Source organism: Hakea prostrata, chromosome 8 (assembly GCF_041222555.1).
Source record: "Hakea prostrata isolate BN-2017 chromosome 8, UWA_Hpros_2, whole genome shotgun sequence".
NCBI classification, from domain to species: domain Eukaryota; kingdom Viridiplantae; phylum Streptophyta; class Magnoliopsida; order Proteales; family Proteaceae; genus Hakea; species Hakea prostrata.
Genome location: NC_142607.1, coordinates 35538103 through 35562567, shown reverse-complemented (window position 1 = coordinate 35562567; position 24465 = coordinate 35538103). Strand labels below are relative to the sequence as shown.

The 24465-nt window shown below is 39.4% G+C and overlaps 1 protein-coding gene across 1 annotated transcript in view; it reads left to right on the top strand.

Moving 5' to 3' along the window:
* The first annotated feature begins 247 nt into the window (after positions 1-247).
* LOC149007676 (putative methyltransferase PMT6) overlaps positions 248-24465 on the top strand; it is a 35862-nt gene continuing 11644 nt past the window's right edge. The window contains exons 1-3 of the mRNA XM_089167287.1: positions 248-576; positions 3072-3486; positions 21348-21637. Of these exons, the coding sequence (XP_089023413.1) occupies positions 411-576; positions 3072-3486; positions 21348-21637 (871 nt within the window). The 5' untranslated portion in view covers positions 248-410. The remainder of the gene's footprint in view (positions 577-3071; positions 3487-21347; positions 21638-24465) is intronic.

Below are 24465 nucleotides of genomic sequence, written 5' to 3'. Positions count from 1 at the left end.
TAAGAAACCAAATCAAAGTGTAACACAATCAATGAAGCCCACCTTATGTGGAATATTCAATTAATATTCCACCCAGAAAAAAAAAAACCCCCCAGCCCACCCACCCCCCCCCCTCAGGAGGGGGGGGGGGGGAAGAGGCCGGGGGGTGGGCCCCCCACCTCCAACCGGGGGGCCCCGCCCCAACCCCCCCCCCCCCCCCCCCCCCCCCGACCCAACCGGAAACCCCTCCCCTGTCTGGGATCCTTGCACTGATAAATAATCCTGCAACGGCTCCAATTTCAGAAGAAATGACAAAATGAGAGCTGTGAGAGAGAGTGGAGCGAAAGAGACGTAATAAAAGCTCGAGAATGAGTTTGCTAGATTGATGTTAAACGAAACACGAAGAGAAGAGAAGAGAAGAGAAAGAAACAATGGCGGGTCATTGGATCTCGGCGGCCTTCGATTCGAAGACAGTGCAGCTGATCTTCATATTACTTTTTATTATGGTGGGTTCTTTCTACACGGGAACCCTCTTCAATCGCAACACCGCTACCTATGTCCGCGAAGAAGCCTCTTCCTCTTTACACACGTCGTCTGGTACTCTCCCTATTGGAAACTCTTCCTAACTTTTTTGTTACATTCAATGCTGGTTCTTGATTTGTTCAATTGGGAAACTGGAAATGAATTTAATGTCGAACAGTTCAGAGTAGATAAATTTATTTGTTATTTTTAAGGTAGACTTCAAATAGATGGATACTAGAAAGTTTACACATCTTGTACAATGTGACATTCTGGTGTTGTCTTTGTAAGCTCAGTATTTGATCTAGGTGTGCTTCAGGGCAGAGAATTATGGACTTCTAGACTTAGTTTTAGTGATAATTTACCAAAAAAAGAAGGCTCTTTACACATCTTGTGCAATGTGACATTCTGGTGTAGTCTTTGCAAGCTTATTATTGATCTAGGTCTGCTTCAGGGCAGAGAATTATGGACTTCTCGACTTAGTTTTAGTGATAATTTACCAAAAAAAGAAGGCTTTGTTTGAGTAGTAGGACTAGTGCTTATTAAGCCAATTGATGTGGGTAATAAAATTTTTGTTGGAAATCAACGGATGACCTGGTTTGTAGAATGCAACATCATCTCATTACAATCATGTCATTAAAATGGCAAGATAGATCACAAGCAATTTGAACTCAGTTCAAGATCCATGCCAAGGAGTAAATAAATCTACAGAAAGTTTTTGATTTAAAAATATGTTAAAACGATGGCTACAGTTCAATGAACCATTTGTTGAACTTGGGCCCACCGTTGAGTGGATAGAGAATCCAGAATCCGAGACATGGATATATCTGCCACTGGAATCTCTGCAATCTATTACTCGTACTCTGGGCCAAATGTTTATAGTAGAAAATTTGGCCTTTTCAATTATCCATAACAAAGAGAGTAGGCCCAGTTAGGTAACCTAGGTAGGGATTCTCTGCTCCGCTGAAATGTCTGATCTCTCTTTTGGTTGACTTCAAGAAATAAGAGGCCCTCCCTGATTTATACTGTAGTATTCAGTGCCTCCGGATCTTGAGTTTCTCATACAAGTTCAATTGAACAACAGTTTGATTAAATTTGGCTCTGCTTTGACCAGTTATAGACTATTAGTTAAGCTAAGGGATCCATTTGCCCTACAATGGACCAATCTGATGTGTGGATATAAACTAAAGGAGAAGAACAGAGAAGTTTGAATGAACTTTTCCTTTCTAAAATGGCTGGGCAACTACAGTCTTTCAGTGAGTCCAACCTCTGTAGCTACCTAGCTGTTCAGAGAATGGAGCAGACAATATCCCTACTATATAAGTTTCATAGCAGTCTGACCCTTTGACTTTTGCCAGATTTTTTTTTTATCAAAATAGGATCTGGCAGATTGTGAGTAGACATTGTTTTAGGTGAGGCTATCATGACTTAGAAGTTCCTTGTATTTTGCATTGCTCATTTTCACTAGTTTAATCTTGTATAGACTGCTGCATCTTGGAGGGCTTTCATGGAAGTGTTAGGAGACATATGGTTTGAAGCGGTTAGCAGTGTATACTTTTGTCACAAGCTTTAGAAGTGGCAGAGATTGTGACTTTATATTACTTACTCGATAGTTGGTTAATAAAGTGTTTAGCTTTGCTGCTGCATCTATAGAGTATAAATCTGATGGACCAGGAGTCCTGAATGCACCCAAGATTTTCCTTTATGGGGATAACCAAATAAAAAAATGGTTGGATATTCTGTGCATTTTTCTGATGCCACCCCTTGCCCTATAAACATTGGTCAACCCTAACCTGCCCCATTTTAAGAGCTTGTGAGTCCCTTACTGGTTTTGCAATGTATTATGGATGAAAATTTTCATGGTGGGGTGGGAAGGACCAGAGATCTGGTTTTCATGAAGGAAACAAGAAAGAAAACCAGTTCTTGCAGGTTGGTTTGGTCTGGTTCAGTTCTGAACCAGTTCTTGAAGAAAATAAAGAAAATGCAAAAGCTTCTTTTGTTCTGATCAAATCTGTAACCGCTTTATGGTGTTGCTACTTTGATCTAGACTGTCTGATTCTTTGTGTCAGTCTAGCCTTATCATCTTAGAAAACCTACTGGGTACATGTGTTTTATTTCGCAATATCACTGTACTGAAAACTGAAACATGGAGATTCTTTCATTGCCATCTCAATCAGGGCATCTTTATGTTTTGAGTGTCCACCTTGAAGTTTTTTCCAATTTCCCCTTTTTTACTTGTGCATTTGTTTTTCAGTCACACATCTGAACCTCTCAATTTGCTTTTTTTAACTCCTTAGTTAGATTCTAAAATTGAATGCAATGTCCAAATTCCAAATTGGGGTTTCAAGCCTTATTTCCTGCTCCTCGAACTAGGATATTCATTCTAGTACTCCGAAAGCTTGTTCATAGATTGTCAATAGGTCACCTCAACTATCTAGTATATGGTTTGTCAACTTTTCATACATTAAGTTGGTTTGCGTTACAACAGTTTCTTGTGGCTACTATTTTCTTGCTGAATGACGAGAACTTTTGTGTTCTGCTAGATCTAACAAATCTATCTTCCATAATTGCAGGTCATTCAAAATTTGCAAACAAAGTTGTACTTACTTTTAGGAGTACTCCTCTTTTAATGCCTAAAACTGGGATGAACATATGCCCCTTAACTTACAATGAGTACATCCCCTGCCATGACCCTTCTTACATAAGAAAATTGCTTCCAAATCTGGATACCCAAAGAAGGGAAGAACTTGACAGGCACTGCCCTCCACTTGAAAGGCGGTTGTTTTGCTTGGTTCCCCCACCGGAAGATTATAAAATACCAATAATGTGGCCGACTAGCAGGGACTATGTCTGGCACAGTAATGTGAACCATTCACATCTGGCGGAAGTCAAAGGAGGACAAAACTGGGTGCATGAGAAGGGTAAACTGTGGTGGTTCCCTGGTGGTGGTACACATTTCAAGCATGGGGCTTCAGAGTATATCCAAAGGTACCTAGAACTAACCTTACAAATAATTTCTTGAATTCTTCCTTGTTTACCTACACATATTTCTGGTATTGTCATGATTACTACATTTTTCACTTATGTAGCAGTTAGAGATAAGGAATAATTTCTTGGCTAACCTGAAATTATTGTTGCCTTGAGTCCTTGACTTTCTTAATACTTATTCATCATTATGAATTTAGTGTCAATATAATAAAGAACATGAGTTCCTCTAGAGCAGGGGAAAACCACAGTTTATGTGTTATCTTGTATTTGTTCCTTGGTTTATAAAGGATGTGAATTATGATTCTTGGTTTTTATTTTTCCTATTTAGGTACAAGGAAGCATTTTTCCTATTCTTGCATCGAATCTTATATTACTGCTGTTTTTGCAATGGGATAGAATCATGCACTAAAAGCATGATCAGGCTGGGATGATTTCTTAATTTTCTCTCCGGAAGTCTTTGGGATATGTTTTCTATAGTCTAACAAACATCCTATCTTTTTATTATTATTTTTTAAATTTTTTATGCATTTTAATTTTAATTTTAATTTTATAGTTATGTAGGTTGCCATCATTATTTGCTTTGTTGTGTAGGAAGATGTCCCGTGTTAGAGATATTAGATGGGGATATTGCTCAAAAATAAATAAGGATTGCACAACATCTGGGAGTTGGGGTACTAGACAAAAAGAACATATGGGAGGAAGATATAGGAATGTTGCCAAGTGTCCAAAGTGCCATATAGAGTCAAGTAGGGCAATGAAAAAGCATTCCACTAAGGGTAAAAGAAAGGTTATTTAAACACAAGAGGATGATGATGCTTGGTTGGCAATCTGATGGAAGATTTTCATGACTATAAAGGATCAGATATGAAAATCGAGGATGAGCCGGGATTGGCGTAGGCAGTGAGGAAGTTTAGACATGGGGCTAGAGAAGGAGAATGGAAAGAGGAGCAATTGAGGAGAACTCAGTCAATCATATCACAATGACAAGATTCAAAAGAAGTTGGTGGCTTCTCTGGTTGTTTACAGAAGGTTAAAGGTAAGGAGGATGCTAGCTGTAGTAGATTAAGCAATCTCAAATCCATGTTTGACTGATTTGGTAGGAGTGGCAAAGTAAAGTGGAAGGCCTAAATATCAAAGACGTGGATCTTAATATATATTAAAGGATAGATAAAGGCCAAAAGAGGATTGATGAGAGCTTTAATCCAAAAACATGAGCAAGAGGTTGGTTTAGCAATCTCTAAATGGTTTCATAGTTCAAGCATTCCAGCTTACAAGGATAAATATCCCCACTTCAAGGCAATTGTAAAGGAGATTCAACATTGGAGAACATGTAAAACCACTGAAGTCATATAAGATTGTTAAGCTTTACTTAGATGAAATTGTTAAAGAAGGGGATGATTATGTAATGGACTAAGGGTCACTCCATATAAAGGCCACTTCTTCTTAAACCTATCTGTCGTGGGCTTTACCTCAATGTTCATACATTGGATCCATAACCTGCATCTCCTCCCTTTACTTATTTGTCTTAGTGAATGTCTCTCTTATTGGTTTCATTCCCTCCATTAGGGGTGCCCCTCTCGCCTTATATTTTCTCCCTTGCTTTGGAGGTCCTCTCTATGAGCCTCTAGTCCTAAACCAACTAGCATTTGATCTTTTCTATTCCAAAGTGCAAACCCATGAACCTCTCCCACCTCGCTTTTGCAGATGATCTAATGATCTTTAACGAAGTGGATCTCCGTTCCTTTTTTGCCATCATGTCATCTCTTCACCTCTTCGAGTCCTTTTGGCCTTAGATTGAATCTTTGCAAGTCCAAACTCTTCCTCTTTGAGGTGCTAGATGATATCTTGGCCTCCCTCCTTCAGGCTACTGGGTTCTCCATAGGCTCCCTCCTTCAACTGCCTTGTTTTGAACCGCTTAATTGATGCCCAATCTACAAAGGAACTCCAAGGCCCAAAGTGACCCGCGTGCCCGTCGGCAATAGAATATTAAGCATGAGCCATACTCAACATCAAGAATCAATGAATCAGTAAATGCCCAGGCGGACGCTTTGACAACCATGGTTTGATGAGATGAACTTATGTTTTGTGGTTTTTTTTGAATAATTTTTCATAATTATGATTCTTGAATGCTTATTTTTTGGGGATGAATGTGAACTGTTGAATATTTGTTTAGCTTATTATAGAAAATAGTTCTATTGAAAAATTTTGACCCAACCGCTTTGGTTGTCTTATTGCCGCCTAGGCGCTGTTTTGTTGCCTAATCGCCTAGGCGGAGCCCCAATCACTTTGGTTGCCTTGCTGCCTTGACAACCATTACTACTACACACACTTAAAAAGAAAGGTGGACGGGAAAAGCTCCAACTCTAGAAAGGAAGACTTCTATCTTATGCTAGTAAGCTTGTCCTGTTTCAATTTGTCCTAATCTTCCTATATCTATAAGTGTGGGATATTTGTTTTGCCCAATTCTAGCATCTGTGCCATGGAATTTCTCTTTTGCAGCTTCCTTTGAAAAGGCTAAGAAACCAAAAAATTCCTCCACTCTCTCAGATGGGCTGATGTGCAAGCCCAAATCTAAGGGAGGCCTCATCATCCGCTGCATTTGAGACAACAATTTTGCTGGCCTTTTTAAGCTCCTGTGGGAATCTTTTCCTGTGAAGATCCCATCTAGGTCAATTGGGCTACTCCTATCTTCTTAAGACTCTCTTTGGACCGTACATCTCCCCTTCAATTCCTCCTAGTTTGAAAGATGCTTCTCTTTTTGCGGTCCCTTCTGTCTCTTGCTTTCTCTACCTAGACTGGTGATGGGTCCTCCACTTAATTCTAGCTTAACCCTTGGCATCCATTTGTGGTTCTATTCCTTATATTCGACCTCTGAGCTGCTTACTCCTCTAGGATCCCTAAAGACGTCCACTCTCTACCTTCATCTCTCAATACTTAGGACTTCCCCTCAATTTTCCTCCATCCCTCTCCCACATGCATTCATCCCTTCCCACCCTCCCTAGACTCCACCACTTGAATGCGTGTCACGCCCCCTTTTGGGTCTCCTCTTGGAGTGAAGCCTTCTCTATACCTTTGCTTGGCACCTCTTCAGAGCCCCCTTCCAATTAGTCCCTTAGTCCAAGATTGTTTGGTTCAAGAATCATATTCTTAGGCAATCCTTCACCTCCTGCCTCCCAATCCACTCCTTTCTCATCCATTGCCACATTCCTACCCCCCCCCTCTGCACCATAGTTGTCAAGGCGTCACCTAGGCGTCCTGGCGGAAATGAAGGGCTTGTGGCGACACTCGCCTCAGGCAAAGTCAATAAGGCGGTCGAAAAAAATTAATGATCAATTGCATAAGGAAAAAAAAAAAAAAGCATTCCAACGACTTACCGTTGCCTGAGATGGTGACCAGAGTGACCGGAAGCTGCTGCAACTTGGTCACTGACTCGCTGCAAGCCTGCAACCGCAACAATGGGTCGCACGGTGAACAAAATGAATTTGGGAAAAAAAATAATGATCAGTTGCAGAAGAAAGAAGAAGAAAGAGAGTCGCACGATGGCACGCTGCTGCTCTGGAGGTTGTTACCATCGGAGGTTGGCCGCTGCAAGCCTGCAATTGAGATACGGTAGAGTTTTGGTTGAAGAAAAACAAAAATCAGAGTCCAGAATCTCCAGATGGTTGTCGCCGGTGACGCTGGCTGTCGCCGGTGTCACTGGTGTCGCCGGTGTCACTGGTGGTCGGTGTTGGAGTCGGAGACGAAGAGAGTAGCAGATGGAGTCATGGAGAGTAGCAGAGAGCAGAGAGCAGAGAGCAAAGTGGCGAGAGGTGAGAGGCGAGAGGTTAGGGGTTAGGGCTCGATATCGAGATTTTAATCTTGTTTTTTCTTTTTCTTTTTTAATTAATTTAATGTTACAAATGATAATACATAACACTTATATAACCATTCACCCCTTAGATTCTTTTCAATTGGAATCTACTTTTCAAATTATTTTTTACCTTTGATTTGGAATAAAATAAATTACAATTTTAAAACCCAAAAGTCGGTTGAGGTAGGCTAAATGGTTTTTTTATTATATATAATGTAAAACGCCTCGACCGCCTCAAAAGCGCCTCAGAGGGTGCCTTGTCGACTCATCGCTCCAACTAGCCAAAACCGCCTCACATCGCCTCGTTGCCATGACAACTATGCAGTCTACACCCTCTGCAATTTGACCTTGAAGACATCCTCCACCTATTCTTCTCCTGCTGCACCATTTGGTACTATCATAGGCGGCCCCAACACTTCAATTGTGAGTGGGCTTGTCTCATTTCTAGTCTTGGTGGGTCCCGATTGTTGACTCCATTGGCAAGCTTGTTTTTGGTGCTTGTATCTCCCACTGCTTTCTAGAGCTTAACATTTGTAGATGGTCGTTTAAATCTCTCTCCACTGACTTGATTTAGAAGACCATCTATAAGGATAAGGATTTTAGTCTTAAGCTAGCTCCCATTTACTCCAAACCCCTTTTAGATTCCTCACGGAACAGACATCTTGTTGTTACCCAAGGATTAGACCCTTCTATTTTGTCTCAGTCGCGAGGCTCATAGCTGTGATGCCCCCCCCCCCCCCCCAATTTGCCCCTATCCCTCTTTGGGTTGTTTAATACATTTATTATTCATACAGAAAAAGGCCACTTCTCCTTGTAACCTATCTGCGTTCTTTAACAATTACATCTAAGTAGGGCCAGATGATCTTTTATGGCGTTGATGGTTTGATATTTGTTCCAAATTCTAAGTCTCTGTTACCATTGCCTTGAAGTGGGTTTTTAGTTGTGTGAGGTGAAATGCTTGAGCCTTGAAACCACCTAGAGATTGCTCTACTAATGCTCTTGCTTAAAATCCTTTGTTGGCCCTCATCTCTCCTTAGAAATTAGGATCCCATTGATATCTAGGCCCTTACTCTTTCCTATGCCACTCTTACCAAACCGTCAAACATGGATTTGACACTGGTTGATATACTAAGTTTAGCGTGTTCCTTACTTTAGTCTTATGTGGATGATAAAAGGAGCCACCAACTTCTTTTGGACCTCATCATTGTGGTTTAACTAGTTCCAACCTGCAGGAGGGATTTGAATTCCAATAAGGCAAGAAACACCTGTGGTTATAAGATCTGGGACTGTAGATGCCAATGAATCCCACCTACTAATTCAAATTTCAATTAGTGCTCCCCTTCTGCAAGTTAGTCTTGTTTAAATGTGTTGCATGATATGGAAGCCAAAGATAAGCAAAGACTAGCACAAACACTAAGGAAGTCTAAATTTATCTGGAAAAGGGGGAAAAAGTCTGTTATTTTTATCAGTTAGCAAAAGCTGCTGAGAACTAGAAGTCTGCTGCTTTGGATTGTGTGGAGAAAAAGAAAAAAGGGAACCATTGATTCGGGACAGCTGCATTTATGTTTCAGATTTAATTCCAAAGAAAAGGAAAAGCAAAGCATTGATCTATCTTTGGTTCTCACTTCTCAGGCTGCAACTGGGGTCTTCAATGGTGATTAGATTGGGCTTGCAACGATCAGTTCTTAGATGAATCAGATCTCGCACATCTTACCTTCTTCACCTATGGTTAGGTCGGCAGCAATCACCCCAAGATTGAATGGCAAAGATGGGCAAAAAACCTTGGTTTTTTGGCCCGAAAAGAAATCCCTTTATGAAGTTCTGGCCTTGTCTTGTTTCTGCCTCTATATGAGTTGTAGAGGTGATGTTGAAGGAATTGAATGAATCTTGGCTTGTGTCTGAAGGACACAACAAGAGCTTTATAATAACTTACCCAATACAGAACAAATCAAATCTTCCCAGTGTGAGAGTCTTACAAGAAAATAAGATCCTAAAAGATTGCTAGCAAAGCTACCCTTACTAAGGAAAAACCAAAAATGGAGATTAAATCTATTAACACCCAAATCACCCAAATCTACCAACCAAATCTGTCTTACAACACTCGCCCTCAAGCTAGAGCATGGATATTTATTATGCCCAACTTGTGGATGATGTTATTGAATATCTTGATACTTTAGCTCTTTGTAAACACATCAGCCTGCTGGTTATTTGAGGTAATAAAGGTAATCTGAATCAGCCTGGCCTCAATTTTTCCTTGATGAAGTGCTTGTCAATGTTCACATGCTTGGTCCTGTAATGTTCTAACGGATTATGAGCTATGCTGATTGCTGACGTGCTGTCCGAATACAACTGTAGAGGTGCCTTTAAATCTGTCCCAAGCTCTTGAAATAGCCTTTTCAACCACAATACTTCACAAATACCTTGAGCTAATGCTCTAACCTCACCCTCAACACTAGATCTCGCAACTACTTCCTTCATCTTGCTCCTCCATGCTACCAAGTTGCCTTCTACATATGTACAGTAGCCAGAGGTAGACCTTCTGTCATCTAGACATACTGCCTAGTCAGCGTGTGTGTATGCCTTAGCTCTAAGGTGTCCATAAACTGAAATCAAAATGCCTTTTCTTAGAGTAGCCTTCAAATATCTTAAGATCTAGTACGGTGCATACATATGTGAGGAGTGGGATCATGCATATACTGACTAACAAGGCTAACTGCAAATGCGATATCTGGTCTAGTGTGTGATAAATAAGACAACTTCCTGACCAACTTCTAATAGCCTATCTTATCTATTGGTTCTCCTTCTTTTGCCTTCAAGTGTGAATTAAGTTGAACAAGAGTCTCAGCTGGCTTACATCCTAACATCCCAGTTTCCCCTTCAGTAGATCCAGAGTATATTTTCTCTGAGAGAGAGACACACCACTGGCCGAATATGCTTACTTTAGACCTAAAAAAATACTTGAGTTTTCTTATATCTTTTCTTTCAAACTCAATTCTCGGAAAAGTCTTTAAAGCTGAAATTTCATCCTCGACTCCTCGTTGCTTGCGGTCATTATATCATCTATATACACTAGAAGTACAGTAATTTGGGAGCCATCTCTTTTTATGAACAACGTGTTGTTTGCATTACTTAGCTTGTAACCATTAAAGATCATGGCTTTACGGAACCCTTCTAAACCACACTCTCGGAGATTATTTCAACTCATATAATGCCTTCTTTAACTTGCATACTTTCCCGTGAGTCTTAGTAGTGGAATACCCTGGTGGCACATCCATAGATGCCTCCTCTTGGAGTTCTCCTTGTAGAAAAGCATTCTTGACGTATAATTGTTATAGGTTCCATCCCTATTCACTATACATGAGAGGATAGCCCGAATTGTGTTCATCTTGGCAATAGGGGCAAATGTCTACTAGTAGGCAATCCTATAAGTCTGAGTGAAACCTTTGGCCACCAATCTTGCGTTGTAACTGTCAATGGTCCCATCTACCTTGTGCTTGATAACGAACACCCATTTGCACCCAATAGTTCGCTTTCTTACAAGCAAAGTCACCAATTTCCATGTTTTGTTTTTCTTGAGAGCTTACATTTCCTTATTTATTGCTTCCTTATAGTTTGAGTGAGAATTCTTGCCAAGTGTTAGGAATATAAGCAGAGGACAAAGTGGAAACAAGACTTTGAAACTTTGGGGATAGGGACGGATATGAAACATAATTTAAAATTGGATGTTTGGTGCGAGTCCATGGTTGCTTTCTCAATGCAATTAGTAAGTACAAAGTAAGGTCAAAAGAAGGGTCAGAGATGGGCTCACCTTCAGTGAATCTGAAGGAACTTATACTTCAAGACTAGGAGTCGAAGCTTCAAATTGGCTCAGCACAGAAGGGGATTCTCGCTACTTTCTTTGATAAGTCTTCAAAGGTCTTGATCCTCCACATCATCCACCAGCTGTTCCTGTCCATCACTCCATCTTCTTAAGGAGGATCATCTGCAGGAATCTCAGGAGAGATATCTAAAGGAGGAATGATGACCAGGATCTCTTTACTAGGACTCTCCCCCTGAAGATGTGTAAGGGAAAATAAAGGGACTTGTGCCTAGAACATGACATCCATAGAGACAAAGAAATGATGAGATCTAGGATGATAATACTTATAACCCTTCTTTATAAGAGGATAACCTCAGAGACTCACGTGGATCCTACTTACCATGAACATGGTGGTTTTGCATAAAGGCAACACGACCAAAAACCTTCGGGTACTGCAAAGGCTACTGTCCCTAAAAGAACTTCAAAGGGGCAGCGCTTGTCCAAGCTTTGGGAAGGCATTTAGTTAATTAGATAAGCTGTAGTGAGAACCGCATCACCCCAAAACCGAGGAGGCACATTAATAGTGAACATTAGGGAACGTGCTACCTCAAACAAATGTTTATTACGCTTGGCAACTCCATTTGAGGTGGAGTCTGAACACAACTAGTTTGGTGTATGATGCCATGGTCAGTTATGTCAGTCGAGCATACGTCAGTCCCATTATCCATATGAGATTGTGGCCCCAAACTCTGTCCTAACCATCTTATGAAAAATTTGGAAACGTGAAATGACCACTTTTCTAGTGAAGTAATCCCACGTGGTCCTAGTGCACACCATCAATGAATGTGACAAACCATTTATGACCAAAACAAGACACAGTCCAAGACGCGCCCCAGACATTAGAGTGTACTAGAAAATGAAATAGTACTAAGAAGATCTAGAATAGAGTAAACATGCCTATTCTATTTGGCTAAAATGTGGGCCGCACAATAAGAATAATTCTATTTACATCTTTTAACCAAATTCGGAAATAACTTAGACAAAACAGGTAAAGAAACATGGCAAAGACGCCGATGCCACTGGAATAAAGTAAAAAGTGCAAGAGAAGTGGAACTAGAGGCCGTAGAAAGAGTTGACAGTGACCCATCTAACACGTAGAGCCCCATTTTCTATCTACCACTGCCAATTGTACGCCCCGTTTCTAGGTCCTGAAACATACAATGAGAAGGGAAAAAGGTTATTTTGTAGTGCTTGTCACAAGTAAGGCTACTAATAGACAAAATGTTAACCAAAAACTTAAGAACAGACAAAACAGAAGATAGAGTCAGAGAAGGCGAACAGATAATAGAGCCCTTCCCAACGATAAGGCAAAGACCCATCAGCCATTTAAACAACTTGAGTCAAAGAAATATAGGAAATTACGAATAAGTATGAAACAAGGAAGATGAGCCAATCATATGGTAGGCTGCCCCAGAGTCGATTATCCAGGAGGGATAAGTCGCATTGACAATGTGACAATTGAAAATACCTATGGAAGACTATGGATCAGCGGAAGGAGCAATGGCAGACAATTCACTTGCACTAGAAGTCGGCGTTGAAGAAGACATGTCAAATATGGACATCAACTGTCGAAGGTGCTGGATCTCATTAGAGGAAAGAAGTGTTGGATTACTCATGGTGTCAGAATTTGCTTGGTGTGTAAATGCTTGATTACTGCCCCTATTTCCATTCCTACCTCCTCTGCGGGAATTTGCTATATGTTCATGCAACTTCTAATGCTTGTCTTTTGTATGATGCCCCTTTCCGTAGTACTCGCATAGTTGCACTTCACTGGGGTGCGGGGATCACCAGAACTAGGCTTGTTGCTACCAGAACCAGCCTCTGTTGCAACCCAATCAGATGTCTGAGTGTGTACCATCGCTGTCTTACTATTGTCAGTATCAAACATAGCATAGGTTTGCTCCATAGTATGAAAAAGCTCCTGAAAAGAATCTATGCTCGAATTTGATCATACTCAATATTCAGCCTTGCTAGAAAATCATACACTCTGAGCTTGTCTTCCCACTTCTTATAGGCAGTGACATCTGCAACACTCAATGGAGTGAAATGGCCATAAAAGTCAAAGGTCTGATAAGAGCGTTGTAGTACTGAGATAGGGTAAGCTTCTTTTGTTGCAATTGATAATTTTTTCTTCGAATCTCAAAGCACCGTGCATCGTCCCCAATGTTGGAATAAGTTTCTTTGGGGCAACCTTCCTTATAGTAGTAGCATTAGGGAGTCGAAGGTAACTTTCCGCAATACTTGGTTCAATGGAATTAAGGAAAAAATCCCATAACCAAGCACTTATCTGTCTCCCACTTGTCTTGAGTTGTGACAGGTGAAGAAGGCTTGGTAGAAGTTACATGAAGATGGCTAGTCAAACCACGAGCACGAACTGCAAGAGAAACAAATCGCTACCAACATAGATAATTGGTCCCATTAAGCTTCATAGTGGTCATCTGTAAGGGGGAAGATCACGATCCCGAGAAATAGAAGACATGGAAGGATCCTCAATACCATATGTATCAGAAGAGGCGGGGGTAACTGGATCGGCCATTGTAGGAACAAAGAAGGATTGTTGATGTAAACCCAGGTCTAGGATTAGGGGTAGAATGGGAATCTCCCTAAACCTAAGGGTTGCTCAGGAATTCCAGCAAAGGGGAATGGCTAATCTAGGGTTCACTGGGTGTTTATTTCACTCTCAAACTCTGCTGTAGTGTGAATAGGGTTTATCAGTAATCAGAAACTAGGGTTTTGAGAAGGTTCGGCTAGGGTGGATTAGGGTCTATCTCTATCCTTGCTAGTTCTGTAATTTCAGAACCGGGGTTCAATGATTCGGAGGTTTTAGGAGTCTGAATTATCTAAACTTTAGGGTTTCAAAAGTTTTAGAAATCTGCAGAATTCTTCTAAGGAAGAAGATAAAGTGCATGATTTTTCTAGACCGAGGAAACTAGGCTGAATTGGGGAAGTAACTATAGAACTAGGTCCTAGGGATAGGTGCGATCCTAAGGGGAGGGAAATGGGGCTAAAGGGGTTGGGAATTGAGGGTTTAACAGAGGGAGGCCTGCTGTTATTTGCAGGAAAGAAAAAAAGTAAAAAGGGGAGGGGAATGGGGGCATGGTTATTAAAGCGGCAAAGCGACCAAAGCGATTGGGGTTCCGTCTTGGCGATTAGGCGACTAAGCGGCGTTTAGGCAGCAATAAAGCGACCAAAGCAATTTAGTCAATACTTTTAATATACTACTTTCAAACTACTTTTTATAATAAACTAAAGTACTAAACAAACATTCAACAATCACATTCATAAAAATAAAAATAAAAAACATTCAAGAATCACAATTATGAATAACAATATTATTCATATATAATTTAGTCAAATTATTTTTAACGTGACTTTTTAGTTAAGTATACATGAATAATATTCGAATTGGAATCATAATTGATGTATCCATTTTTCCCTTTTTTAAACTAAACAGTGCCGACATGATAAATTAATAGATCTCATTATTCCGGTTTCCAAGTCATTGTTTATTTAATGATTCATTGATCAATGTTGAATATGGCTCATGCTTCACATTCTGTTGCCGACAGCCACTTTGGGCCTCGGAGTTCATTTGCAATTGGGCCTCGATTCCGAAATGACTCACATATTTAAATTTATATACGGCATTGTAGAATAAATTATGATTAAAAAAAAATTAATATGCACAAATTACAAAATGTAAAAAAAGTGGTTGTTTTAGCATCTAGGCGGCAATATGGCGCAAAAGGCAGCAAAGCGGTAGTGCCTAAGCAAAAAAGCGGCAAGAAATCAGCCCGTTAGTTAAGCGGTCACAATTTAAGCGGTTCAAAAACCGATTTGCCGCCTAGGCAGCCGCTTTGATAACCATGAATGGGGGAGCTGCAAGGTAGGGGAGATGGGGGGAGGGGGTTGATAGGGTCGTAGGAGGGCGGGGGGGGGCTCCTTATAGGACTGTACTGGGGGGGGTTTGCGGTGGGGTTGTAGGGCTGAACATACTTGGGTTTGCTTGATCTGGAAAATTACAGCTGATTTGAAGTTTAAATCTCCCTCTGAATTCGATGTTTGAAGGCTGCAACTAATGACTGAATGCTGGAAATCAGAATGCTCTCAAATAGATAACTGTAGGGTCCCCTGGTAAAGAAACCGTGCCGAACCACTTTGGCTGCAACACTCACAATAATTTCATTCATCAAAAACTGAAAATTACAATGAAATAACAGGCTATTTATAGCCCTTAAAAGACTTTGACCCAATGTGGGAATCCCTAATAGATAGGGATCCTACTACTTGTCCTAGATTCATTGGACTTGGATTCCCTAAAAGATAAGAACCCTCTTTGATAAAGAATTTTATCTTATCCACACTAATCAGTCCAATCCAACACAACTCAAATGACTAACAGTGGACTTGGACTCTATTGTAACTCAAAAAATACTAACTCATATAAAAAAATAAAATTAGTTCCATAACCCTTGGATCGAGAGGGTTCCAACCAGATCCATGTTGAGCCTAAAAGGGAAAAAATGACCAAAATGCCCTTGGGGGAATTTGGCCAGCTTTGGATTGGCTTCTTTGGGTCTGGGTTTTGGGCCCAATTATTATTATTTCTTTTTTTTTTTTTTTGGGGGGGGGGGGGGGGTTCAACTTGGTTCGTGTTAATTATTGACCAAGGAAAGTAGGTTTTGTAGGAGAAAAGTGCTCACCACCACAAACAAGGCATAAAAAAGAATTTTTGGGAGTACAAAATTTTAGAATGTAGAAAAACAAGGGTCGCAAAGTGGTGCGATGGCTTGAGGACCAATCACAAAGGATAACAGGGCTAGGCGATAGGCCTATATTGATCGCAAGAAGCTAATGATCTCTCTAGGTCCTACCATAAGGTCTGAATGGTCCTATGTAGAGAGGTGATAGGCAGAGAGGGCTTAGGAAGGTATTAAGACACCTGTAGGAGACTCTTAAAGGGTAGGCGAATCTCCTAAGGGAGATTGCAGGAGGCAAATGGGTTAGGTGAAGTTATCATAGGGTCCTAGAGGGCTTGTTTGTGGAATGCGATGGGCCAAGAGGAGTCGCAGGTGAGGTGCAGCACCTGCGATGGTCACAAATGGAAAGATAAAAACTGGCCAAAGGTGTTTATGGTTTTTAAGGATCAATGGTGGTAAAGTACGATTAGGAAGAGGCAGCAATGGGAGGAGGAAGAAGAAAGAGATGGTAGTGGTGTGGTTGGGGGGGGGTGAATTTGTGCTCAAGAGAGTATTCCCTCCTATTCATTGATCCACACAGGAATACAAAGCCAATTACAATTTGTAATGAATGTGCGACTCCACTTCATTCTTAGTTAGATCAGCCAGTTCACTAAGGGCCTATTTGGTTACATGAATCCAGAGATTTCAAATCTTTGGATTCATGAATCTGAGAATTATACCCGTTTGGTTGTAAAAATCTCTAGATTCATGAAATCTAGAGATTCACCTTTTTACACTAAAAACGTGAATCAATAGATTTATGGGTAAGGGGTGAAATCCAGAGATTTCAAAAAAGCTATACATTTGCACATTCACAAAAATCACGTCGATCAAATAGTTTTTTTAGGATGAATCCACAGATTTCATTCCACAACCAAACATCTAATTTTATAAATTATAACTCCATAGATTTGAAATCTCTAGATATTTGAAATCTCCAAACTCATGTAACCAAACAGGCTCTAAGGAAATCCGGTGATTCCTATAGCATCTGATAATTATTCACCTTGATAGCTCTTTTGTAATCTATTGACTAGTTTTGGTTTTTGCTAAATGTGCCCACACTCCTTTACCTATAGGAAGGGAGCTACTTCAAGGATCTTTTATATTTCTTATTATTTAATCCCTCGCACTTTCCAGGGGCCATTGACCATTCCATATATAATGTCAATTGCTAGCTCAGAATTAGATTTAATAAATAACTCCAAGGAGCATTTTTGAATGCACAGTTGCAGACCCTTATGCATGGTAGGAGATCTCGCTACCATGAAAAACCGAGATCTCGACCATCTCGGTGAGATCTCGGTCGAGATATGCCATTTTTTGGGCATCAACTCGGTAGCCCATCTTGGTGGGTTTTAGGGTCCCAGTTGGGCTAAAACTTGGTATTTAGCCTATTTAAGGCCTTTTGAACATACTAGTGGCCTTGGATTTGTGAGAAAACAACCCTAAGTATGATTTCTAAGTCTACCCATAGTGTGAAACTGAAATGCTGTAGGATTAGAGAATGCAAGGTTATATAACATGTAATATAAAACCATTAATGCTGTAGGATTAGAGAATGCAAGGTTGTATAACATGTAATATAAAACCATTAAGGCATATAAATGAAAATCAAGTGTATCAAATACATTAAATAACTTAAATGTCATCAATATAACATTCATATGAATATTACAATCTTGACTTTCGAGAATAGAATGATAAAAGTATACAACCATTAGAAGTTCTTTATAATTCATTAACGCATAAGTTCATAAGACAAGTAGAGGATAATTGAGCTTCCTTTGATGTTGTAGATGGGCTAAGAGTAGTTGCAAGTGAAACTTTGGTTGAAATCCGCAAAAAATTGGGCAAAAATTGAGAGTTCCAGTGAGATATGGCGAGATCTCGAGCGAGATATCCCATTTTGCAAATCTCGCCCTTGATCTCGTCTCGGTTTATGAAAAAACCGAGATATCTCACGAGATCTCCCACCATGCCCTTATGAATTGCTGGTAGCTCCATTTCTATGTCCTCTTCTTCTTGCATAAGCAAACATAGGCACTCCATTTGTGTCTCTTGTCATACCCCACCTAAGCAAATTAGGTTCAAGGTATGACTCGTATGCTATATCAGCACCCCACACATTCCAAGATCACTCACATAGTTTTAGGCCAATCTCAATTCTCACATCCACACCATAGATCTCAATATCAATCCCGTAAAGAGAATCCAAGATCATTAGCACCGGAAAGAAAACTAAGTTGTATTAATAATGATTAAAGGTCTCAAAACTAATATTTGAGTATTATCTAATATCTTTTTTTTTTCTTTTTTTTTGGGGGGGGGGGTGGTCAGAAGTGTTATCTAATATCTACTGTCTTATTAAATCAAAAGCGCTGCTACATGACGTCAGAAGTCAAATTAGAATATAATGTCTAGTTGTCTACAATGTCTAAAAAATCAAATAAATTACTAGATCTCTATGCTGCAAAAGAACAATCAGCACATATTCAAACTACATCATGTGTGTCAACTTCCTGAGCCAACCACACATACTCCACCAGGGTTGAAGTCTCATCTGTGTCTCAGTTTAAAAAGAACATTCCCCAAGGGATAAACCTTTCGACATAAGCTTAGTGAGGGAAGATGCAAGTGCAAAGCAATCTATAACTCCTCTAAAATGTAGAAATTTGATCAAATCAGATAGATATGAGAGGCCATCACACAAATAAATCAGAATACATGTAGTCCATGATAATACATATTCTAATTATTGGGGAAATAAAACAATGCAACCTTGTGATCTATCACTAAGTCAATGCTGGTATACTGCTACTTGCAACTCATTACAATGACATTAGTACCACTTGCACAATGGATACTTGGAGGTCAAACATTAGCTCTGCTAGTAGCACTTCGGATCCAAACCTGATAACCCCCAATTTAGCTCTATTTATTGCCCTACAGTTGGTGGGTGACTTGGAAGAGGATTCCTTTTTCTTTCTTTTTTCCCCCCTTTTCTTCTCCTCTCTATAGAGATCGAAATTGTATTAAAAATAAATATTAAGTACTTCAGCTAATCACTTCACAGTTATACTACACAGTATACCAAGCAAAACACAGCCTAGACGATTACTTAAATATTAACTCTATAGCTAGGCATTCTTGTTGTTCTTCCTTCCATCTCCGTACATAAGACCGCTGGCCATGTAGCTAAAGGAGTTGATATAGCCTATTTCTAGATGCCGTTATGTCAAAGGCAGGTATAGTAACTGCAGGTTTTTGTGGTTTTGATATCAGATCTGTAAGTAACTAATCTTTTGGTAATTTAAGATCTGTATTGCATTATCCGGGGTTGTATGGCAGACTGATAAAGTTTTTGTTCAAATATTTCTACTATTTTCCTATCTCCTGGTTGTAAGGATGTCTGGGCTAGATTAGTTAATTCATGTAGACATTTCCATGTGATAGCCAGGTTGTGACTATCCGGTGCGATTTAATCATTGGCAAGCAGCATCCTTTCTAGTAGAATTCAACATCATACTCGGAATAAGTAGTTTGGTATGATCTCATTGAATTGGTCCTGTAAGAGTTATCTAACACCTATCCCCTTGTTGGCAAGGGTCGTAGTACTGTGTATATGCACTCAACCAAATGCATACATAACTTGTGTGTGCATCTCAAGTAAACCTTCAAAAACAAAACTGATCCTACTTACCTATAGTGATGATCATTGTGTATTAGGAATTAGGAATTAGGCGTCTTATATGGCCGTACATTCAGTGATCTCTCAATGTAATAAAGCATCACTAATAAACCAAGTGTACCCTTAAGAGTTTGAAGAACAAAATCCTAGGAGCATTGGACCTAATCCCCACACTTGTTGATGGAAAACTATTTCACAATTTCAGTTCATAGATTCTGTTGGGATATGCACACCAAAACCATAAAATATGGCATAAACAGATCCCTAACTCAATAAAATGTAAATTTGATTCTTATAAAACTAGACTTCTAGAATTAACATCCCTGAAAATCCCAGACTTCGAATTGACTTTTAGGTTGGGTATCAAATCCTCCAAGTACAGCATCTAGAATTGTTCTATTCTTGTACAAAGTGGAAAGATGACTCCAGAACCTACACTTGAAAGATTGTTTTTGCGTGATGTAGACTTAATCTAAAACTTGCTATAATTTTTTATTAGAATGCCTTAAACTACTCTAGTTATGATTTTTACAATTACTGGGTGTCCCAAATATGATTTCAGTCCATTAGTGTGTGTGTTTTGTATTTTGGTTACCCTATCAAATGAGGTCAGAATGATCTTGAATTTGGTGGGTATGTTTGTCTATTAGTCACCTACTTACCCATAAAGTCTCAAATTAAAATTCTCATTCTCCCACAATTCGAGAGAAAAGTCCAGACCAATAGGGGATTGGTTTCTTACATTACTTTCCTAGGTCAGCCATCATCAAAAAGTTATAACATAAATATGAAGGGACAGAAACCTCCTTATTATGAACCCCTTGGATTTATATGTATTGAAGGATAAAAAAAAGGTCAATCCAAATTTAACTAGGGTGTGGTTTGTTGTTTTTATCAAATCCAAATGGTTAAAAAGTAATCCATTCCTTGAATTTTCCTATGGTCACATGGATTTAACCTAAGACCATTCTATGGTCTCTTTAAAATTTCCATCAAGGTCATCGGTTGAAACTAGAGATCATAGGGTGTGCCTGTCCATGGGATTCAACCATCATCCCAAAGAGGTTAAGGAACAATCATCACTTAGGTTTACCCAGTTTGATAAGAAAACCCCACAAACAAAGTTTAGGATATCATGGCCTCAAAAAATAAAACAAAGAGAAAAAGACAACATGGAATATACTGGATCAAGGGTTTGGCTGTGATCTCTTTTGCTCAAGCGCTTCTGCTTTCTTCTCTTCCTTTTCTTTTTCTTTTTCGCTCTCTTTCTTTTCCTTGTTTTCTTATTATTTTGTGCATGACAGGCTTTGGACCCATGACCTCAAGAATTTGATTAACTTATTTCTAACTATTGGGCTGCAATATGAGTTATGTTAAAAGCCCAATATATATATATATATATATATATATAAAAGAACATAATGCACTATTCTAAGCATGGGTATTGCATCCCTAACCACTCCTTCATAAGTTGCTACTAAGTTAGCTACTGCTCCATCACAATATAAGGACAGCAATTTTGAATCTGGTTTGTTCCAGGAACAAGCTTTAGCCACCTTATAGCTCCATTCTTTATTAGTATTCCACTTCTCAGCTATGTAAGTAGACTGTACATTTCTCTCCCCTAAGGTGAGAATGGCTCTACACCTGGTTTTTACATCATCAATCACAGCTGTCACTAACTGCCCTTTTTTCCTTGTCTAATGGATGCTAGTGCAGGCTAGGAAATATGATTACTAATGAGACCGGTGATCTCCGTTCAGCTGGGGTGGCTCAAGTTCTTGATGTTGGTTGTGGGGTCGCCAGTTTCTCAGCTTATCTATTCCCATTGGGCATTCAGACAATGTCCTTTGCTCCAAAAGATGGGCATGAGAATCAGATTCAGTTTGCCTTGGAGCGAGGAATTGGTGCAATGATTTCTGCATTAGCCACAAAGCAACTACCATTTCCCACTAGTTCATTTGAAATGGTCCACTGTTCACGATGTCGTGTTGACTGGCATGAAAATGGTAAAATATTTCCATTCTATATTTTATGTTGGAATCATCTGCTTTTGTTAGTCGTGTAATTCTCAGTTTATTTTTGAGTATGATTGTTGCTAATATTTGTATATTAAGACCATAGTGGTTCACCTAATTCATTGTATAAAATAAAAAACATGAATTTACAAGGCAACACTTTTTTTCTTAGTGATGGTTAAAATCTCTAATATTATCACTGGATAAAAACCATCTAATATGTAATTCTGTATGGAGGCACAACAATCTGACCATGGTTGTGGATCTTCATATGAGTCTCCAACCCAATCTTGACTAATGACTTCTGTATTATTAGTTATTATCTTTCTGACCCATTTTATCCATGCCATATGTTCTGCTATTGCAGAATATAATGAGTGCTATTGCCATAAAGTGGCTTGGCAATAAGTTGACACACTTAGGTGCATTATATAATCGTATGGATTGGTCAAGGGATGATAATAGGCATGGAAGGAGGAAAAGGGGATAAGCAGCTCCCACTCCATCACCCTCAACGCGGACTCACGGCTGTGTTTGTTCAGGGTTTCAACTATAAGGTCTCTATGCAAGTTGAGCGTCCATTTAAATCCTAATGTGGAGATGTAAGACGGCTTCAATTTAACTAAGCCTATTCCCACCTAAATGAGGATGGTTGCGTGGAATCTGTTTTGCCATTCATCTCTATTCAAATCCATATTTGTTGTCAAGCCTAATCCATGCTGTTTTTTCTCTGCACTTGTCCCGAAGTCATTTTATGGCCTGCCACTTGCTCTTTTGGCACAGTCCTGGTCTGAAGAATCAGATCACTGCTGCTTACCAGTGTATTTAAAATCTTCGTCATATTGACCACACCACCTCAAGCAACTTATCTCAATTTATCATGCATTGAAGCTACTTGTAGATTACCTCTACTGTGTTGTTTCTTCTTCCTTGTTCTAATTTATTGTCCATCCAGTTATGATAATTTTTTCTACATGTGTTTTTTAACCTTCTGAGTCGTAATATTAGCTCCATTTTTCAATGTTAGTTATATAGTTTCCCTGTTGATTTCCTCTCTGTTTTGGATGAGTGCATTGATCACACAATGCTCTAAATACACCGAATCACTTAATCCACCCTGGTTAAGTTGTTCACATTGTCATCAATGAAAGGAAAATGGGGTTGAATCAAAAGAATATGAAGAAATGCATGTTGGCGGAAATGAGACCAGAAAAAGGCATTGACACTCAGTGGGATAGGGAAGGAATTGACCTGAAGATGGCCTTTACGAATTAATCTGACTTGTTAGCAGTGAGGTTTCATAGTGAGTTGTAGAATCTGGAAGAGAGATCCAATCACAGTAGAATTAACACCAATCTACCAGGTTATGACCCTGGGTTTTCGCATACAAGCTCCACCACATTGCTATGTCGCAAGGTTAAACTCACCTTAAAATTAGCTACCTCTAACATGACTCCTTATTTGTAGTCTAACTTCTGCCTATATTCTAGAAAACTCTTGAAGACCCAGAATGGATAATAGAAAATGAGAACTAACCTAACATTTGTTGATACTCAAAATAGATCTAAACTGAATTCTTGTGTAAGACTAACCCATCATATGGGCTTAGAAAATATCCTTATTATGAGCATACAACTTAAATTGCATAATCCCACTTCTGTGTAAACTGTACGAAGGCTTGAATAAGCCAATTCTTATTAAGCTGACTGCTGGACCTGTTGTCAACAAATCCAGGCCTTTCATGGGTGAAGAATTTATATTCCTTGGGCCCTCTTGATCTTGATTCCTGAACTCTTATTCCTGCCTGCATTAGAGGTACTTTTGAGATGGGGTGAGAAATTGCATCCTTTTGAACCTTGGTAACAATTTGTTGGAAGTTCCTTGAGGATCAAGTTTATAGCCTGTGAAGTGAGACTGACATTTTCTCTGTTCACTCAGCTTGTCTCTCCTATTAACTAGTGTTAAAAAAAAAAATAAAAATAATAAAAAAAAAATAATAATAATAATAATAATAATAATAATAATTTGGACAAAATGATTGAGTGTCTTTGGAATATCATGCATATCCTTCCATCTTTCCTGTTTATAGAATCTGAACATTGCTAGAACTGTATTTTGATGGCAATATCTAAAGCAGGGAGATTTATGAACCCTGTGCATAGGTGGCCCTATTGAAAGTATAATGTGATTTTAGCTGAAATGGTAAGAAAGAGACATGAGGCTTGTTCACCATTAGAAAAGACCATTTGGAACAGAACCATAATGTTGTAATTTAACGTTATTTTGGTTAATACTTGTAAGTTGTTTAATGTTTATAATTGTAAATTGCATTTTATAAATAGAACATGACTGTGCTTCTCTTGATATGGAAGTCATCACCCCCACCCCCCATCCACTTCGTCATGCTATGAGAGTGGGAACCAATTTTGGGATTCCCACCCTAAACCTGAGTCTAAAATCCATACTACTACAGACATTCACTAACCTTAATCTTTCCACTGCCACAGTTCACCATGTCCTTTTTTCTTTCTTGCTGCCTGTAACCACCACCATTTGTGTATCCTTTCTTCCTCTCTTATCTTGTTTTGTGTGCCTCTAATTCTTGTACTCATGGTGGGAGATCTCGTGAGATATCTCATTTTTTCACATAGGCGAGACAAGATGGAGTTCGAGAGCAAAGAGTTGGGATATCTTGCTTGAGGTCTCGCCATATCTCACTGGAACTCTCAATTTTTGCCTTTTTTTTATGGATTTCGGCTGAATTTTTACTTGCAACTACTCTTAGCACATCTACAACATGGAAGGAATATCAATCATTC